This window comes from Pseudophryne corroboree, chromosome 12 (assembly GCF_028390025.1).
Source record: "Pseudophryne corroboree isolate aPseCor3 chromosome 12, aPseCor3.hap2, whole genome shotgun sequence".
Classification (NCBI taxonomy): Eukaryota; Metazoa; Chordata; class Amphibia; order Anura; family Myobatrachidae; genus Pseudophryne; species Pseudophryne corroboree.
In genome coordinates this window covers 64664896-64681534 of record NC_086455.1, presented here as the reverse complement: position 1 = coordinate 64681534, position 16639 = coordinate 64664896, and the positions used below count along the sequence as shown (strand labels likewise).

The following is a 16639-nucleotide window of genomic DNA, read 5'->3' as shown; positions in this document are numbered from 1 at the left end:
GGGAGGTTAGGGTTAGGCTGCAGGGAAGGGGAGGGTTGGGGTTAGTCTGCAGGGGGGGGGGGGGGGGATAGCATGGTTAGGCACCACCGGGGAGGGTTATAGGCCCTACACACTGGCCAATTTTTTGAAAGATATGAACGATCTCGTTCATAAATGAACGAGAACTCGTTCATATCTTTCAGTGTGGAGGCTCCAGCGATGAACGATGCGCGGTCCCGCGCTCGTTCATCGCTGGTCCCCCGTCGGCTGTGCATGCAGGCCAATATGGACGATCTCGTCCATATTTGCCTGCAGTTCTATGGAGCCGCGTGACGGGGGGAGTGAAGAAACTTCACTCCCCCCGTCACTGCCCCCCCCCCGCCGCCGGGTCGCTCGTCGGCCGTATCCGCCGTCGGGCCGCTCGTCGGCGGGTCGACCAGTGTGTAGGGCCCCTACGACTATGGAGAAGGAAAGATTTAAGGTCAGGCTGCAGAGAGTTAGGTATGTGCACCACCTTGGAGGGTTAGGCTGCGGCGGGGGGGGGGGGGGGGGGGTTAGGCTGTGGGAAGGGAGGGTTAGGGGGTAGAGTATGTATACTTACCTAATGCCTGTCAGCATAGGGATGCCAGTGTCAGTCTTTTGACTGCAGTCATCCCAAACGCCCGTGTCACATATCACACCCCTAATTAAGTCACCTGTGCTCAAGCATGGATATCACAAAAACCTGGACTGTTAGTGTGCTTTGAGGATGGTGGTTGGGCAAGCTTGCTGTATAGGGTGAGTGGTACTTAAATATTGTTATTTATACAGCATTATGCCCTCAACTACCAGCATCCATGGTTGGGTCACTGCATTGTATGGAGAGTGAGGAGTCTTAATGGGCAAGACAGATTTGCCCAATTACATGAGTGACATCACCTGCAGCTTTGCCTAGCAGCTCCGTCCAATCCAGAAGCTCAAGAAAGTCTCCAACCACATTAAAATGATCTGGTGAGCGAGTGGCGGAGAATTGAGATTTCATGGTTGTCCATCTCAGGAACAGCAGACGGGGGAACCTCCACCATTCTTCTCACTCGGGAGATCAGTGATACAATCTGAGTTTCACTTTTGATTCGTTGTTATGCAAAACACTATTCGGCCCTGCATTTGCATTAATTGCAATTTATAGTCTATGAATTACATACCTCCCAACATGACCCTCTCCAGGAGGGACACAATGCTCTGCTCCTGGACTTCTCTCTCAATTATTGATTGCCCTCACTTGTGCTGAAACACCTTTCTTACCATTAACCTGTTCAAAACAGGTGCCAGCAAACATATATTAAAAGAAAAGTCCAGAAACAGAGCATTTTGTCCCTCCTGGAGAGGGTCATATTGGGAGGTATGGAATTGAGCTGGGACAGTGACAGTCAAGTCACTCTGCTGTGTTGGATTTTTGCTCTGGGGACATTTAAATCCAAGTTCACAGCCAAATGCAGAGTGAGGTGAGTATTTAAGATTATAATAAATGGAAAATAACAGGTTGCCTATCTTCTAAAGTTGGGTACACACCTGACCGAAGCATTCATCTAGCTATGATACGATATGATGTATCGATATATCGTGTCCACATACACACTGCACAGTCCGCGGCATGATGATATGATATATCGTTACAGGGGTAATGTTATCGCACCACATCGCACCGTCCAATAGATGGGAAGATGTAACCAGACAATTGAAATTATGAATTCGAGGTACAGGTTCCATGATGGTTGCGATCCATCATGGAACGCGAGATTGGCCAATATATCGTATAATGTGTACCCAGCATAAGGCAGCTTTACCTGCCAGTAATGCACTTTCTTTATTAAAAGCCTTTTGCAGTGAAAACAAGGAGATAAGTGATGAATGGCTCTGTTCCCATGCTTACAAGTTTTCATCATCATTTTAGGTCACATCATTGTAAAGCGACGTCACCCATACATAAATGCAAAGCCATAAGGCAATTATATCTGTTGCATACAGAAATAATAGTGAATGTAGTTTTCCATTTCATTATGGCCCATAGAAGTGGTGTTTTTGTTTTTGCTACGCTGGAAAACAGCCAAGTTTACCTTTCATGACAGAGCGGAAGGTAACTCACGTGGCTGGAAATAGGCAAATAAGATGTTTTCTACCAGTAAATCTGTTGAAATGTTTTATATTTATACCCAATTAAGTTTATAAAGGTAAAATAATGACTATTTCTAATTCTTTTTTTGTACCAAAATACACGATCATGAATAAATAGCCATTATATGGTTGATGCAAATGATCACTATGCCAGCCTGAATGGTACATCTTGGCCCAGATTTATCAAGCCTTGGAGAATGATAAATTGCACAATGATAAAGTACCAACCAATCAGCTCCCAACTATCATTGTTCAAACACAGCCTGTGACATGACAGTTGGGAGCTGGTTGGTTGATACTTTATCACCGTGCTATTTATAACTCTCCAAGGCTTGATAAATCTGGACCCTTGTGTGCTTTCATTCTGATCATGCCCAGAAGAATCCAAAACACGTATATGCGCAACTGCAGCCCTGCTCGCATCTGGCGCGCACACACACACACACACACACACACACACACACACACACACACACACCTTCACCTGGAGAGGCGGGACGGGGTAGAGAAGGGGCAATCTGATGTAAGGCAAATACAGTAAATCACATGAAGATGTGCAGAAATACACGTGTATGTCTGATAGGAGTCATATATCTCCCGGAACCTGCTACAAGGGACTTGTCGTAAACCAGGCGCATAAAATAAGCCGCTGATGCAGATACATAACAATAGTAGAATAGTCAGATGTGTGCAGCTCTACATTCGTGCGGACATATGCTATTATATATTGATCTTTCATTTGCAACCATTTGACAATTCTACATATGTCCCTATATGTTAAATGTATTAATTAGTAGAAGATAGTCAACAAAAAGGATCAAAGGAATCTCTAACATGTTATGTAACGGACATACACCTTTTGTACACTGCAGTTTCCATGTTTGCCCAGTATTTGGCGCCTGAGAGGGGATTGGGGGTCATGTGAAGTGACAGTATTTTAATGAGGACTGTGTTATCTCATAAAGTGGGCGGGATTACTAATCCTTATAGAGAGATAAAGTGGAGAGAGGTAAAATTCTAGCCAATGGTGGTAATTTCGCTCTCTCCACTTTATCTCTTTTCAAGGCTTAGTACATCTGCCCCTTTGTGTGGTAGTTAGCAAAGTGATGTCAATCGTCAATTTAAACGACAGCACATCTGCAGAAATTCCACCTGGTAGACCAGGGGTTTTCAGCTCCAGTCCTTATTTACCCCCAACAGCTCATGTTTTCAGGATTTCTGTCTGGCAATACAGGTGTGCTAATTACTGACCCAGAATATAGATTGTCACCTGTGCATGGTAAAAGAAAAAAAACCCTGAAAACACGGTCTGTTGGGGTTACTTGAGCACTGGAGTTGAAAACCCCCTTGATAAAGTATACTTAAGCAACCCATACCTCCCAACATGACCCTCTCCAGGAGGGAGGGACACAATGCTCTGCTCCTGGAGTTTTCTCTTAATGTATGATTGCCATCACCTGTGTTGAACAGGTTAATGGATATGAAAGGTGTTCAGCACAGGTGAGGGCAATCATAGATTAAGAGGGAAGCCCAGGAGCAGAGCAGTCTGTACATCCTGGAGAGGGTCATGTTGGTAGCTACAGTATTAGCAACCCACTAGCTCAGATGGGACTATAAGTATCAGCATGCTCACCTCACTTGCTAATCCACACATTACATACTTTTTCAAACCTATTGTAAATAAAGCTTTAGATAAGATTACAAAGAAAAACAAATTATTGCCAAATATATGTAAAACTATATCAAAGTGCCATTGCCCAGGTCTAAGATGTGTTTAATAGGGTTATTTACTTGTGTAACACAGAGGTTCTCAAACCCGGTGCTCAGGGCACCTTAACGGTCCAGGTTTTAAGTATGTCCATGCTTGACCACAGGTGACTTAATTAGTACCTCAGTCAATTTGATTTAACCATCTTTGCTAAGCCATGGATATACTTAAAACCTGGACCGTTGGGGCGCCTTGAGAGGACTGCGAATGAGAACCTCTGGTGTAACAGCACCTGGACAGCTAAGACCAACAGCACTAAAAACCTGACTTACAATCTATTATCCCCTGTTACATTCAGAGACACACAACCTCACTATTCCCATAATGCAGTGGTTCCCAAACTCGGCCCTCAAGGCACCCTAACAGACCAGGTTTTATGGATATCCATAGTTGAGCACAGATGGTTAAATCAAATTAATTGAGGTACTAATTAAGTCGCCTGTGCCCAAACTTGGTTATCCTTAAAACCTGGGCTGTTAGAGTGCCCTGAGGACCGAGTTTGGGAACCTCTGCCATAGTGATTCAGTTTTATCGTAAGAGCTCCCCTTGTTACAGATAAGATGCCACAGAGGAAACATGGAGCTTGCCAGGTTTCCTCTCAGGAGATACATCCTGCTGAGTAAAATTATCTCTCTTTTGTTTCACAGTCATTAATACACTAATATTCCATAACAGAAATACTAACAGTACTCCAAAAACATGTATGTGCAAATTACTAATCTGCTTAATGCTCGAACTATAACCAGGCAATTCCAAATGTCAGCTCAGAAAGCAGTAGAAGCAGAGTTGCATGTTGTGTTTATTCTGCATTGCTCCTACATGTAACACATTTAGGCATCATATCAACGTTTCTGACACAGAATAAGTACAATATTTACACACTTTACGGGGGGTTCAACACAGAATTTCAGGTTCTTGTCATAAAAATAAGTACATTTCTTTGCCTAGTACACACATATTGTAATAACCTGCTGAGCAAAACATCACAATACAATCTGCACAGATAACATAGGACGGTGTCCTAGGCATAACATTCACATCATCCATGTCTGCACAGAGCAGTACATGGGGCATCCTCAGAGGAGTGTAAACTGTCCCCGCAGGTCCATGTATGAAGCAGAATTTAGCTGAAGGGCATCTCAGCAGGCTCTGTATATATGAGTTTGGAGAGACACAAATCTTAAGCATCCTCAATAGATTACTCTAGGGTCCCATCGTTCTTAAATATATCCAAAAACATTGAATATGGAGGATGGGACTGCCGGCTTGGTGGGAATGGGTTTCAGAACCACGTGTCTATATATCCTTTGGCCGGAATCCTTACACAAGTGCTGAATTTCCACAGTGGGAACTGTTGTGTTTTTGCTCCACAGGGCCAGGGCAGTGAATGGGTTGAGAGGGTGGATGCCATGGCTTTGCTGGTACATGGCTTGTTGTCCATGGTACTGAAGTGGACAGCAACCACAGGCATTGACTCGTTCAGCGAGGGATGCTATGATGGGCACTTTTCCAGCCTCCTTTTCTCCTGTGGGATGGACACAGCCAGTACCAGATGTGCCCTGAATCAGTACGTTTTTCCCTTTTTTACCCTCATAACCAGGAAAAGAAGTTTCAGTCCTATTTTGGTAAATAATATCTAGTCTGGAAGGGCAAGACATCTCCAGGAGATTGTTGGGAGGTCTGGGCTCTTCCCAGAAAGATGCTGGAAGCTGCCTCTTTCTCATGGGAACCTGGTCCTGTCTTCCTCCCTCACTGCTGTTTTCCTGAGAGCACATGTCCCCAATAATGCCCTCATCAGCCTTTACTGCACCCATGACTTTTCCACCGAGTCCTTTGCTGTGAGTTGCAGAATGGATTCTGTCTACAATTCCTTTCCTCAACTCCACGGTTTTGCTTGAGTGGCATCTGGGCAGCCTGGAATATTTCTGGGAAAATCTTTTCAGTTGCTTCTGCAAATATTTTCTGTGGTCCACAGACCTCCTGCAAGGGGCTGACTTATCCAAAGCTGCCTTGATATCACATGATGCCAGGTTGACGAAATTCAGCAGCGTTTTGACTTCATTGTCCGATGCCATGTTTTGCAAAAATGCCAAACTTCCATGAAATTGCGGTGGATGCTATACCAGAGCAGAGCAATAGCAGATCTAGAGGGGGGAAAAAATACCATCATCACCCAAAAAAAATGTTACAGGATATATATGCCGATTACAAATGCCACAGACCATCAACGTATTTACTTTGCAGGATGCAATGCTTTAGAAAAAAGTTAAACCAAATTTTGATGCACAATCTACATTTTAAAACAATGTTATTCTCTAGGATGCATAAAAAACAATTACATAATGACATACATTCTTATAAATGCTATGTAATCATATGTAATGCTATATCATTTATACAGAATAAGTGATCCAAAACATTTAACTCCATTTCCTCACTGATCCGTCCCCACACACCCTCTGACACACGTGCACCCATCCGATCCGCACTTACTTACTGGAGACATGTCTCAAATATCCCAAGTCTGCATATTTGCCGTATCAGACCACGGGGCTAATCTTGTTACACTACAAGCCTGCTAGGATGCTGTGATGCTGCCAGAGATTGGGAGTAAAGTGAATGAATACTTGTAGTTAGGGGGGCTTGTGGACCAATCAGGTTCCACTGTGCAAATACAAAGCATGGCAATCAGGCATTAGTCTGCCTGTTCCCACATTCTTCTCCATCTCAAATAGTCCCCATGGGAACAGCCACAAAAAGGCCACAAATAAATACCATCATTTCTCTGTTATTTCACCATGTCCCGGTCCTCTCCCCTCCTCTGCCTCCCCACAATACAACATGATATGCTGATGGTTTAAAAGGGATAGGTGGACACCCTTTCTCCCCCCCACCTTAAAATAAGTGAATCTGTCTGGGAGGCTGGAAGAGTCCATGGCTGAATGACATAGGACAATAGTGGTATTACGGAACGGCCAAGCCTACTCTTAACTGACCAAGGTTTCTTCTATCCCCATTCTCTTCTTTTCAGATGAAAGGGTGATGTCAGCAAGGTAAGAATGAAACAAATCTCTGAAGAGATGTGCGCATAGCCATGGAAAGAAGGTTTGAGGGCTGAAGAATCTTGTCTTTTATGTTTGCCTCCTCAATTGAGCTACACAAAGGCTGAATTACCCATTCAAACCCTGTGGACAAAGGCACTGAGCTGGATAGCACTCTTGCATTTGTACTCAAACAGTTAGAGACTTAAATCGAGTCGTCATGATTGAGAAAGAGTTAGACAAAGCCCATAGAATTGCCATCGGCAAACATTTTCCTGTGTCATATTAGTGTGTCTCCATAGCACCCCAAGGCCCGGAGACAATAGCACAAGTTTGCACACTCGACTACTGTCACCCTGCCAACGATGGCATTGAGTGAAGATAGGACAATCTACTTAACCCTGAAAATGCCAACCTCCGCCTCCACTACGTTGGCAGCCAATGTGTTGAAAGATCTGGAAAGGGTTATTAGAATGACAATGTGTGGAGGAAGGGGGTGAGGAGGTGGCCATTAAACTGATTCATTTATTGATGGTGGATCTTCTGCCTTGCAAAGATGTCTTTAGAAGTGACAGAACATGGAGGTGGCAAGTCTCCCGCTATGACACATATCTACTTGGCCTCTTGATTTTTAAGCAAACAGGAGATGTGTGATTACCGCTTGGGGCTTGTGCACAGTCCCATTCATAAATACCATATACTGAGCCTACAGTATATAGCTCTCAGGCCACAACATCCAATAAAGTTTTATGCATAAGCAAATGGTGTTACGGTGGCAATGGACAATCTAATAAAGAGACAAATTTACCTTTACTTAGACTAGTGGTTCTCAAACTCTGTCCTCAGGACCCCAAACAGGTCACGTTTTCCAGGTCACCTAGCTGGGCACAGGTGTATCACCAGCTGACACATTTCAAAGATCCACAGATGACCTGGAAACATGAACTGTTTGGGGTCTGCCGGACCGAGTTTGAGAACCACTGACTTAATCCACAAAATTGTAGGACAATAAAACAGGGGTACCTGCACATATTTCTGTGTACTATGTAGTGACCCCAGCATATATCTCCAGTATCTGTCACTATCGGGTCTAAAATAATAATTGATGAATACGCCCCTTAGTATGTATAAAAACAGCTGCTTAGTAACATGTTATTAACGTGTTGTGTTATGTTAGTAACATGTTTTGCTTGTGAAATAGTAATTAATTTGATAGCTTGGGAAAGTTCAGTAACTATACTCCTGGCAGAACTAACACCTAAGAGATGGGCTATTATTGCAACTTAATGGCCAAGTTATATATGACTTAAGGAAAGCAGCTAAATTTGCAATATAGATTTACGGCCTAATTAAAGGTTGATTGCAAAACAACATATTCCTCTAATGGGCAATACCATGTCTCACTACAGGTGGGGCAGATGCAACATGTGCAGAGAGATTTAAATTTGGGTCGGGTGAGTTCAAACTGAAATCTAAATTGCAGTGTAAAAATAAAGCAGCCAGTATGTACCCTGCACAGAAAGAATATAACCCACCCAAAGCTAACTCTCTCTGCACATGTTACAGCTGCCCCACCTGCAGTGCACATGGTTTTGCCCATTAGAGGAAAATGTTGTTTTGCAATCAACCTTGAATTAGTCCTTAATTTGCTAATATAAGCCCTTCCCCTATATACACCTGTTGGTTACATACACTCTCTATCAGACTGTACTTAACTTATATTTTCAGCAGAGGTTCAAAATGCAGAGTGACTGACAGTACTCTGTCAACCAGAGGCAGAACTCTGGGAGGCAACGGTCTCCTGCTCTGAAGGGGGGCACCTCTCCTCCCATTCTGTGGCACCATTGAATTAAGTTAATTGATACCTGTTGCTGTCTTTTCAGTGGCCGACTTCCTCACTGGTCCCTGCACCTTACAAATCACACCCTCTTTATTATACTGAATATACACATTTTACAAGTGTCACTCCCAGGATTAGAAACCACAACCTATTACACTGGAAGCAGACAACTTACTGATTAAGTTGTTTGCTCCTGTATAGGAAATATGAGCATTTTAACTATATGAAGATACTTCTCTGACAATTACACGTAACTTCATATAGTTAGAATTCTCATGCTTCCTCTACAGGAGCAAATAGCTCCATCAGTAAGGTGTCTGCTGTTAGTGTAACAGGTCATGGGTTCTAATCCTGGGTATGACTGCTGAGAAATGTGTGGTTTAAAATAAAAAACAATTAAATACAGTATATACATTTTTTTCAGAACACCACACACACACGCACGCACGCACGCACGCACACACCCACACACATCTTAATATAGGAAATAGGGGCACCAATATTTATCTTGCCTCCGGGCAACTGGGACGAACTTACGCCACTGCTGTCAACATCACATGATCTGGTAGTGAGCACCAGAAATACATAAAGACTGTGTATGTCTGATTCCATATCTATTGAATATTTGCTGAGAAAGGTAGACATGAGACACATTCTTCTGGAGAATGGTAATTAATTAGTGGTTAACTTAGTTATAACATAGGCTGTTATTCTGCCACCCTGCAAATTCCAAAAATAGGGGGCTTATCCTGTATTATGATTTTCTGCCTTAACATTTACTGTATAAAAATACAACGCAACTTTAAATGGTGCTATGCTAAGAGAGCAGAAAAAAACAGAATCAAAAGTAAAAAAAACATGCCTACACGGACACCGCTATTAAAACGGTGGAAGATGATGACGACTTTACACCGTGAATAGAGACTTAGCTCAGGTAATAATAATAATAATAATTTGTATTATTACTAGTTACCAGCCCGTCAAAATGACGGAACTACAAAACAGTAATGACAGCGCCAGCGGCTGTGCATGCCCGAATAGCGCAACACTTGAATTTCTCCGTCGGGCGCCATCTAGTGGCCGTTAGCGCTAATAACACTTGAATTACCCCCATAGAGGGGAGGATCAGCGTTAGCCATTTATTATATATTATTATCTTCCCTATGCCCTTATTAAAATATAACGCTGATAAATAATTACTTATGCCTCTCAGTAGCCACAGTACAATGAATTATATAACACACAATTTTAATAATGTTCTGTCATGACCTATCCAATACGTGGCAATCCAATACTGATAGGAAGTTTAATTTTATATAAACCAACTTACCTTTTAGGTGTGATGGCCTTCAAGTGATATACCTTTATACTCTAGTCCAGGGGTGCTACAGTTTTGTTATTTGGCCATGCTAAAACTGTTGCAGGGCATGCTGGGATGTGTAGTTCAACAACAGCTAGAGGACCGAAGGTTCCCCATCCCTGCTCTAGTCCTTCCACTACAGGCACTAGCCCATTGAATTAACTGGATGAAGTATGTTATCTAGACTGGCAATCAGGGCCGGTTCCTAGGCTTCTTGCACCCCGGGCGGCATTAGGGGGGCGTGGCTTCATACAGGAGGCGTGGTCAATTACGCCCCCTGTACTGTAGTAGGATGTGCGGTGCGCGATTACGTCATCGTGCACCGCACAACAAAGGTCCTCTCCACGAAGGAAAACTAGATGCTAAGCGTCTAGTTCTCTTCGTGGAGAGGACCTTTGCTGTGCGGTGCGCGATGACATCAACGCGCACCGCACATCATTACAGTAAAGGTCCTCTCCACGAAGGGAAACTAGACGCTACGCGTCTAGTTTCCCTTCACAACGGGCAGCCGACGAAGGGAAACTAGACGCTACGCGTCTAGTTTCCCTTCACAGCGGGCAGCGGGGGGCACAGCAGCAGCGGATCTTGCCATGGTGCGGCGCCCTCTGGAAGGCGGCGCCCCAGGCAAAAGTCCTGCTTGCCCGTGGCAAGATCCGCTACTGCTGGCAATGTACTCCTGCAATACGCCATCAATGCTAGACATAGATATGTAGGAAAAGGAGACTCTAGCATATGAATGTACTGTATACTGTACAGCCAAATAAGGTTACATGGGAAGAGAAAGCAGTTCCTGTAATACCTGTGCAGGCTATGAATGATACGTAAACACAGATATTGTGATGTTCAATGCTCTGATGCTGTACAGGATAATTCCTCTTCCCTGGAAGGATCGGTCTACCAGTTGACCTTCCTATGGGCATAGTGACTCTGCATTTTTGTCCTTATGTCCTCGGATAATACTGTGAACATTTTTTTAGCAAAGAAAATGAGATTCTCCAGTGGGAGCCGATGTGTAATCTGAGCTGAGATTGGCTCCTGGCCACACAATGCTGGGCATGTGGTATTATTATTATTATTATTATTATGTCCCATGTATCACAGCTCTCAGATGGCACAAATCAGCACAATCAAATCTGCAGTGGGCATATTAGTGAAAGTATGTAGGGGAGATGTATTAAGCCTTTGAGAGAGATAAAGTGGAACAGTTGCCTAGAGCACAGGTTCTCAAACTCGGTCCTCTGGACCAGAGGTGTCACCACACCCGGTGGGCACCCTTAATATACCGGCTCGCCAGGGGCACGCTCACAGCAAAAGGTGGCATGGCCGGAATGCGTTCACGAGGAAAAGGGGGCGTGGTCATATAGTGGGGCGTGGCCTCGCTGGGATCCCAAAATTGTCACTTCGGGGGCGTGCCCAGCATATCTGGAGATGCTGGGCTGTACTATCCTGCCCCCGGAAACAGTCTCCCGGCACTGTCGGCTCCTCTTCTATGACAGGAGCCGTGTGCTGTAGGAGACTTTCACGCTGCAGCACCTGGCTCCAGTCACTGCGGAGAAGCTAAAATTTTGGTATCACACCTGGGTGCGGCCCGGACCCCCCGCCTTGTGACACCATTGCTAGGGACTCCACACTCTTCATGTTTTACAGGTCTCCTGTGGAATTTTCAAATGTGACAGTTGGTGATATACAGTGCACCTGCTGTGACCTGGAAGACATGAACTGTGTGGGGTCCTGAGGACAGAAGGGCAGATGTATTAAGCCTGGAGAAGTGATAAAGCAGTGATAAGTGGAAGCCAATTATTACGGGTTTGAAAAATGACAGTTAGGAGCTGATTGGCTGGTGGATTATCACCTTCCACTTATCACTGCTTTATCCCTTCTTCAGGATTTATACATCTGCCCCATGGTTTGAGATCCCCTGGTCTAACTCAATCAGTTTCTAAGGATGGGTACACACCTGAATGATGTCGCTTCCGGCCTAATCGGAATGACATATCGGCCAGAGGTTGCATGCAGCAACTCGTGCTGCGCTGCCAACCAGAAGATACCATGTATGATGCCATGCTGCCGAATGCAGCTTGGCATTGTACATCACGCTGTCATCTCCTGCGTGTGTGCGCACGGCATGATGCCGGGTGCTGTCGCACCTCGCTCTGATGTGTAACCGGTTTTACTGTCATTTCATAGTCTGTGCTGATTGGTGGCTTTAGGCAACTTCTCCTATAACAGAATTGTTATACCTCCAATGCAGGACGCAGCCTTACAACATCATTATTTCATGCCTCAAACATTAGGATGGGCACTATGACACTGGAACGGGTGGTTCTTCAGTATGCCGGCTGTCGGGATCCCGGCGCACAGTATACCGACGCTTATTCTCCCTCGTGGGGGTCCACGACCCCCCTGGAGAGAGAATAAAATAGCGTGGCGCGCAGCGTGACGAGCGCAGCGAGCCCGCAAGGGGCTCATTTGCGCTCGCCACACTCTCGGTATGCCGGCGGTCGGGCTCCCGGCGCCGGTATGCTGGTCGCCGGGAGCCCGACCGCCGGCATACCATACTACACCCCACTGGAACACGTTGTCTCATGTATCTCCACTATACAAACTAGGCCCAGATTTATCAAGCCTTGGAGAGTGATAAATAGCACGGTGATAAAGTACCAGCCAATTAGCTCCTAACTGCTATCTTACAACCTGTGTTTAAAAAATGACAGTTAGGAGCTGATTGGCTGGTACTTTATCACCGTACAATTTATCACTCTCCAAGGCTTGATAAATCTGGGAGTCTATTTGAGGTTTTTCATTTTAAAACTGGAGCATCGGATATCTACAATTACATATTGACCATCTCCGATTTTGACTTTGTGAATTCCCCTGAACTCCCCGGAGCCCTGAACCACAGATATTGACAATGTTTACTTGAGATTTTGACTGACTGTGTGAGATTTTGACTATACTATGTAGTAGATTGTACACAATATAGTCAAGATTAACTTGCCTGCACAGTCTATCTTTTCTTGCAACACCGACCCCACGGGAACGCACATCGGTATCGCAAGCTGTGCGATTTGCACTAACTTTCCTTACAATTTTGACTATGTAGTCAAAATCGTAAGGTTATATCGCACCGTGTATGTAAGAGCTCAGGACAAAGATCTGTGATGGGCAGCTCATTACCAGGGCTAGATCTCCCAGCACATAAAGATTGATGTACAGATGGAGCCATGCTCATTGAGGCGGGGTCTAGCAGGCGGGGGCAAGCGGTGTGCCTAGGCGCGCTTGCACCTCGGTCCGCCGAGGAGCGTAAACAGACGCTCCAATTCACTTTGAATGGGGTGCGTGTGCGGCAGTCCGACTAGGCACAGACGTAGTCACGATTAGTGTGGCTCATCTGTAGATTGCTCTAGAGCCCTATCCCTCCTCATTGTGAATAACGGGCAGGGCCGTAATTAAGGGTGCGCGACTGGTGCCGCCACACAGAGCCTAGGGCTGGCAGCACCATAGCTGCCCCACAGCTTCTAGCTATCAGTGTACCTGGAACTGCTTTTTGCAGCCAATATCACTGTTGTGATGTAACTCAGAGCGTGCCATGCACCCACTGGTGTTTCTATAATGAGTGCAGTGTGTGCGGTGCACACGGGCCTCTGGGTCCATGGGTGCCCACACCACACACAATGCACCCATTTTAATACTTACCATTCCGTAGTCCAGCTGCGGGCGCGGTGGAAATCACCGCCAAAATGGCCACCACGCATACGCAGTGACCAAATTGGTCTCTGGATCATGGCAGGCGCCATGTTTCCGGAGGCCTGCGCATGCGCAGTAGACTCCAGCACAATGCCAGAGTCTACAGCGCTGTTCAGAGGAGGGGGCTCACCCGGAGTTGCACACGAGCCCCCTCCTCTGTAGAAACGCCCCTGCATACACCCTGCCTCTGCACAACATCATGATGTCATTGCGCTCAAGGGACACAGCTGCCAAGGGAGCTCGGAAGTACCGATAACGAGGACTGGTGTATCCTGTGTACCTCAGCAGTTCGCAGGAGATATCTTTGGCATACTTTGGTAATTTGCAGGGATAATAAAATCATGCGAAAATTCCCGTTTCCACATTATTTATAGGGCTGATAAGATTGATAAATATGTACTGAGGCTTACATGAGGATGCTTTCTTAGGGGTCTGTTCATAAAGAAGTGAAAAGAGTAAGGAAGTGAGCCAGTGGAGAAGTTGCCCATGGCAACCACTCAGCTTTGAAGTGAAATTTATCAAGTGCATTATGTAAAAATTTACATAGCAGCTAATTGGTTGCCATGGGTAACTTCTTCACTGGCTCACTTCTCCACTCTTTACACTGCTTTATGAAAAGACCCCTTAAAGCCTTATCTTTAGATGCTAGCAGGTCTATTCATGAAGCAGTGAAAAGAGGGGAGAAGTGAGCCAGTGAAGACGTTACCCATGGCAACCAATTAGCTGCTATGTAAATTTTTATATAATGCACTTGAAAATTGTTACTTCAAAGCTGATTGGTTGCCATGGGCAACTTCTCAACTGGCTCACTTCTCCACTCTTTTCACTGCTTCATAAATAGACCCCTATGTTACTTGGAAGCTTAAAGTTGGTCACACATTAAAGCCGGTATCGGGCAACCCACGTGTGTGCACAATAGCAAGACGTTCTCCTCTATTGGCACTCGGGCAGAGTAGCATCCTAGCACAATGGTCAGGCCCTGCCCTCTTGCTCCACAGTGCTGCAGCCCTAATGAAATGCTTAGTAAAATATAGATAGGTTATTATAAGAGGCACTTTAAATAGTGTGATGTTTGGCTGCTCTCATTGATGTGTGCTGATGAATGGTGCACAGTGCACTAGCAGGTGCAGCCTGTCAGTACAGTAATGCCAGACGCTCAGGGATTATATCACTGAAAGCACAAGCTCCCCAGGGTCACACTGTGGCAGGACAGTACAAGGGGTCTCTAAGAGGCAGCGACTTCCTATTGTTCCTCACTGCTCAGACCATGTTCCTTCTAATGTAAATGTGAAAGGAACAATTAACAAAAGAGCCCCCTCTCCCCCTTTACAATGGGCCAACACTGCATTTTAAATCGACACAGGAGTAGTGTTCCTGGCACAATACGTCATTGTACTGTGGATGTGTCAGTCTGGTACAGGGACTGTAGCAATAACTCTACATGATCTCACACTGTCTGGTCATACACATGTTACAGACATCATATTACAGCTCACTCTGCCCCTGTAACATAGCTGCTTGTGTTCTGTATGCCACAGCTGTCTGTCAGCAGACATTGTGTACAGGTGTACAGTCAGAATGGCAGAGCCACCCGCCCACAAGACCATAGTCTGGAAAATAGTGAAGGAACCTCCAGTGTCTCAGAGCCTCACTGCAGATGTGCCTTGTATTGTTATCCTTCATCATTAACAGAAGAGCTAATAACTGTAATACTGACACACATGCAGCAGACATGCCAACATTCTGCCTGGGCACCTTGGGGGTAAAGGCCCAGGTTGGGGGGTGCAGGAGGTGTGGCGCCATGTTGACACTAGCATTGTGCATCAGAGGCCGTGATGATGTAATCACTGAGAATCGGGTAATTCAGTCACTGGGCCGACCAGTTCTTTTGAGAAAATGGCAGATGCATTGCTCACTCTCTTGTGAGTCCAGAAGGTAAGTAAGGTTGGGTATACATTACAACCACCTGGATCGCGGCCGACAGGCAAAGATACATCAGCCGCCCATATGCAAGCATGCGGTATATCATTCAGTGGCCGCATCCAGGAGCATGCCGTCCATCCGCTGGGTCATCACATCTGACCCGCGGAAAATCAGATGTGATGACGACACTGACGACCCACAGGAGCGTGCAATTGAGGGTGCATACTAGACAATGTGGATGATATGTCACTCTGGTCCACGATATTATCTAATGTGTACCCACCCTAAGATTCATACAGTGATATCGGATTATCGGTGCAAATAGGCTCAGATTGGCACCAATGTCTCTGCTTACAGCACTAATAATTTGTCAACCACCTTTTCTGGATCTACTTCTTTTGTAATCTGAGTAATAATTCTGTAATAATAATAATAATAATAGTTTAGGCCTACCAGCCCTACCCGAAATTATAATCTTGGTCAAGAAAGATATGACCATATTCGACTAGTTCTAGCAGTTGAGCCTGAGCATCACCGTGGTGCCGCATGCCTTGGTGATGTCATTAGTTCTTAACCAGCTGATAGGCTGATATCGGTGCAGAACAGAAAACGGGTGCAAGAATCAGCAACAGGTACGACTGAGTTTTCCAGCAGCTCAGTGGCAGGTTAGCAAACCTTATTAAGTATAAGTATAGGTTACAGTCAGGCAGGGGCGTTTCAACAGAGGAGGGGGCCTGTGTGCAGGCTCCGGGTGGGCCGTCTCCTCTTAGCGGCACAGTAGATGCTGGCATTATGCCCAGGGCCGGTGCAAGATCTCTCTGCACCCT

The 16639-nt window shown here is 45.3% G+C and overlaps 1 protein-coding gene across 2 annotated transcripts; it reads right to left on the bottom strand.

The window, feature by feature from the left end:
- Positions 1-4695: 4695 nt before the first annotated feature.
- FAM181A (family with sequence similarity 181 member A) lies at positions 4696-15962 on the bottom strand. 2 transcript variants are annotated; one of them, XM_063946765.1, is made up of 2 exons: positions 15856-15962; positions 4696-6045 (listed from the first exon to the last, which is right to left on the bottom strand). In XM_063946765.1, the coding sequence occupies exon 2, from the start codon at positions 5974-5976 to the stop codon at positions 5122-5124; it is 855 nt and encodes a 284-aa protein (XP_063802835.1). In that variant the 5' UTR covers positions 5977-6045; positions 15856-15962; the 3' UTR covers positions 4696-5121. The 2 variants fall into 2 exon arrangements, with proteins under 2 accessions (XP_063802835.1, XP_063802836.1); XM_063946766.1 differs by lacking the exon at positions 15856-15962 and adding an exon at positions 6399-6486.
- Positions 15963-16639: the final 677 nt, after the last annotated feature.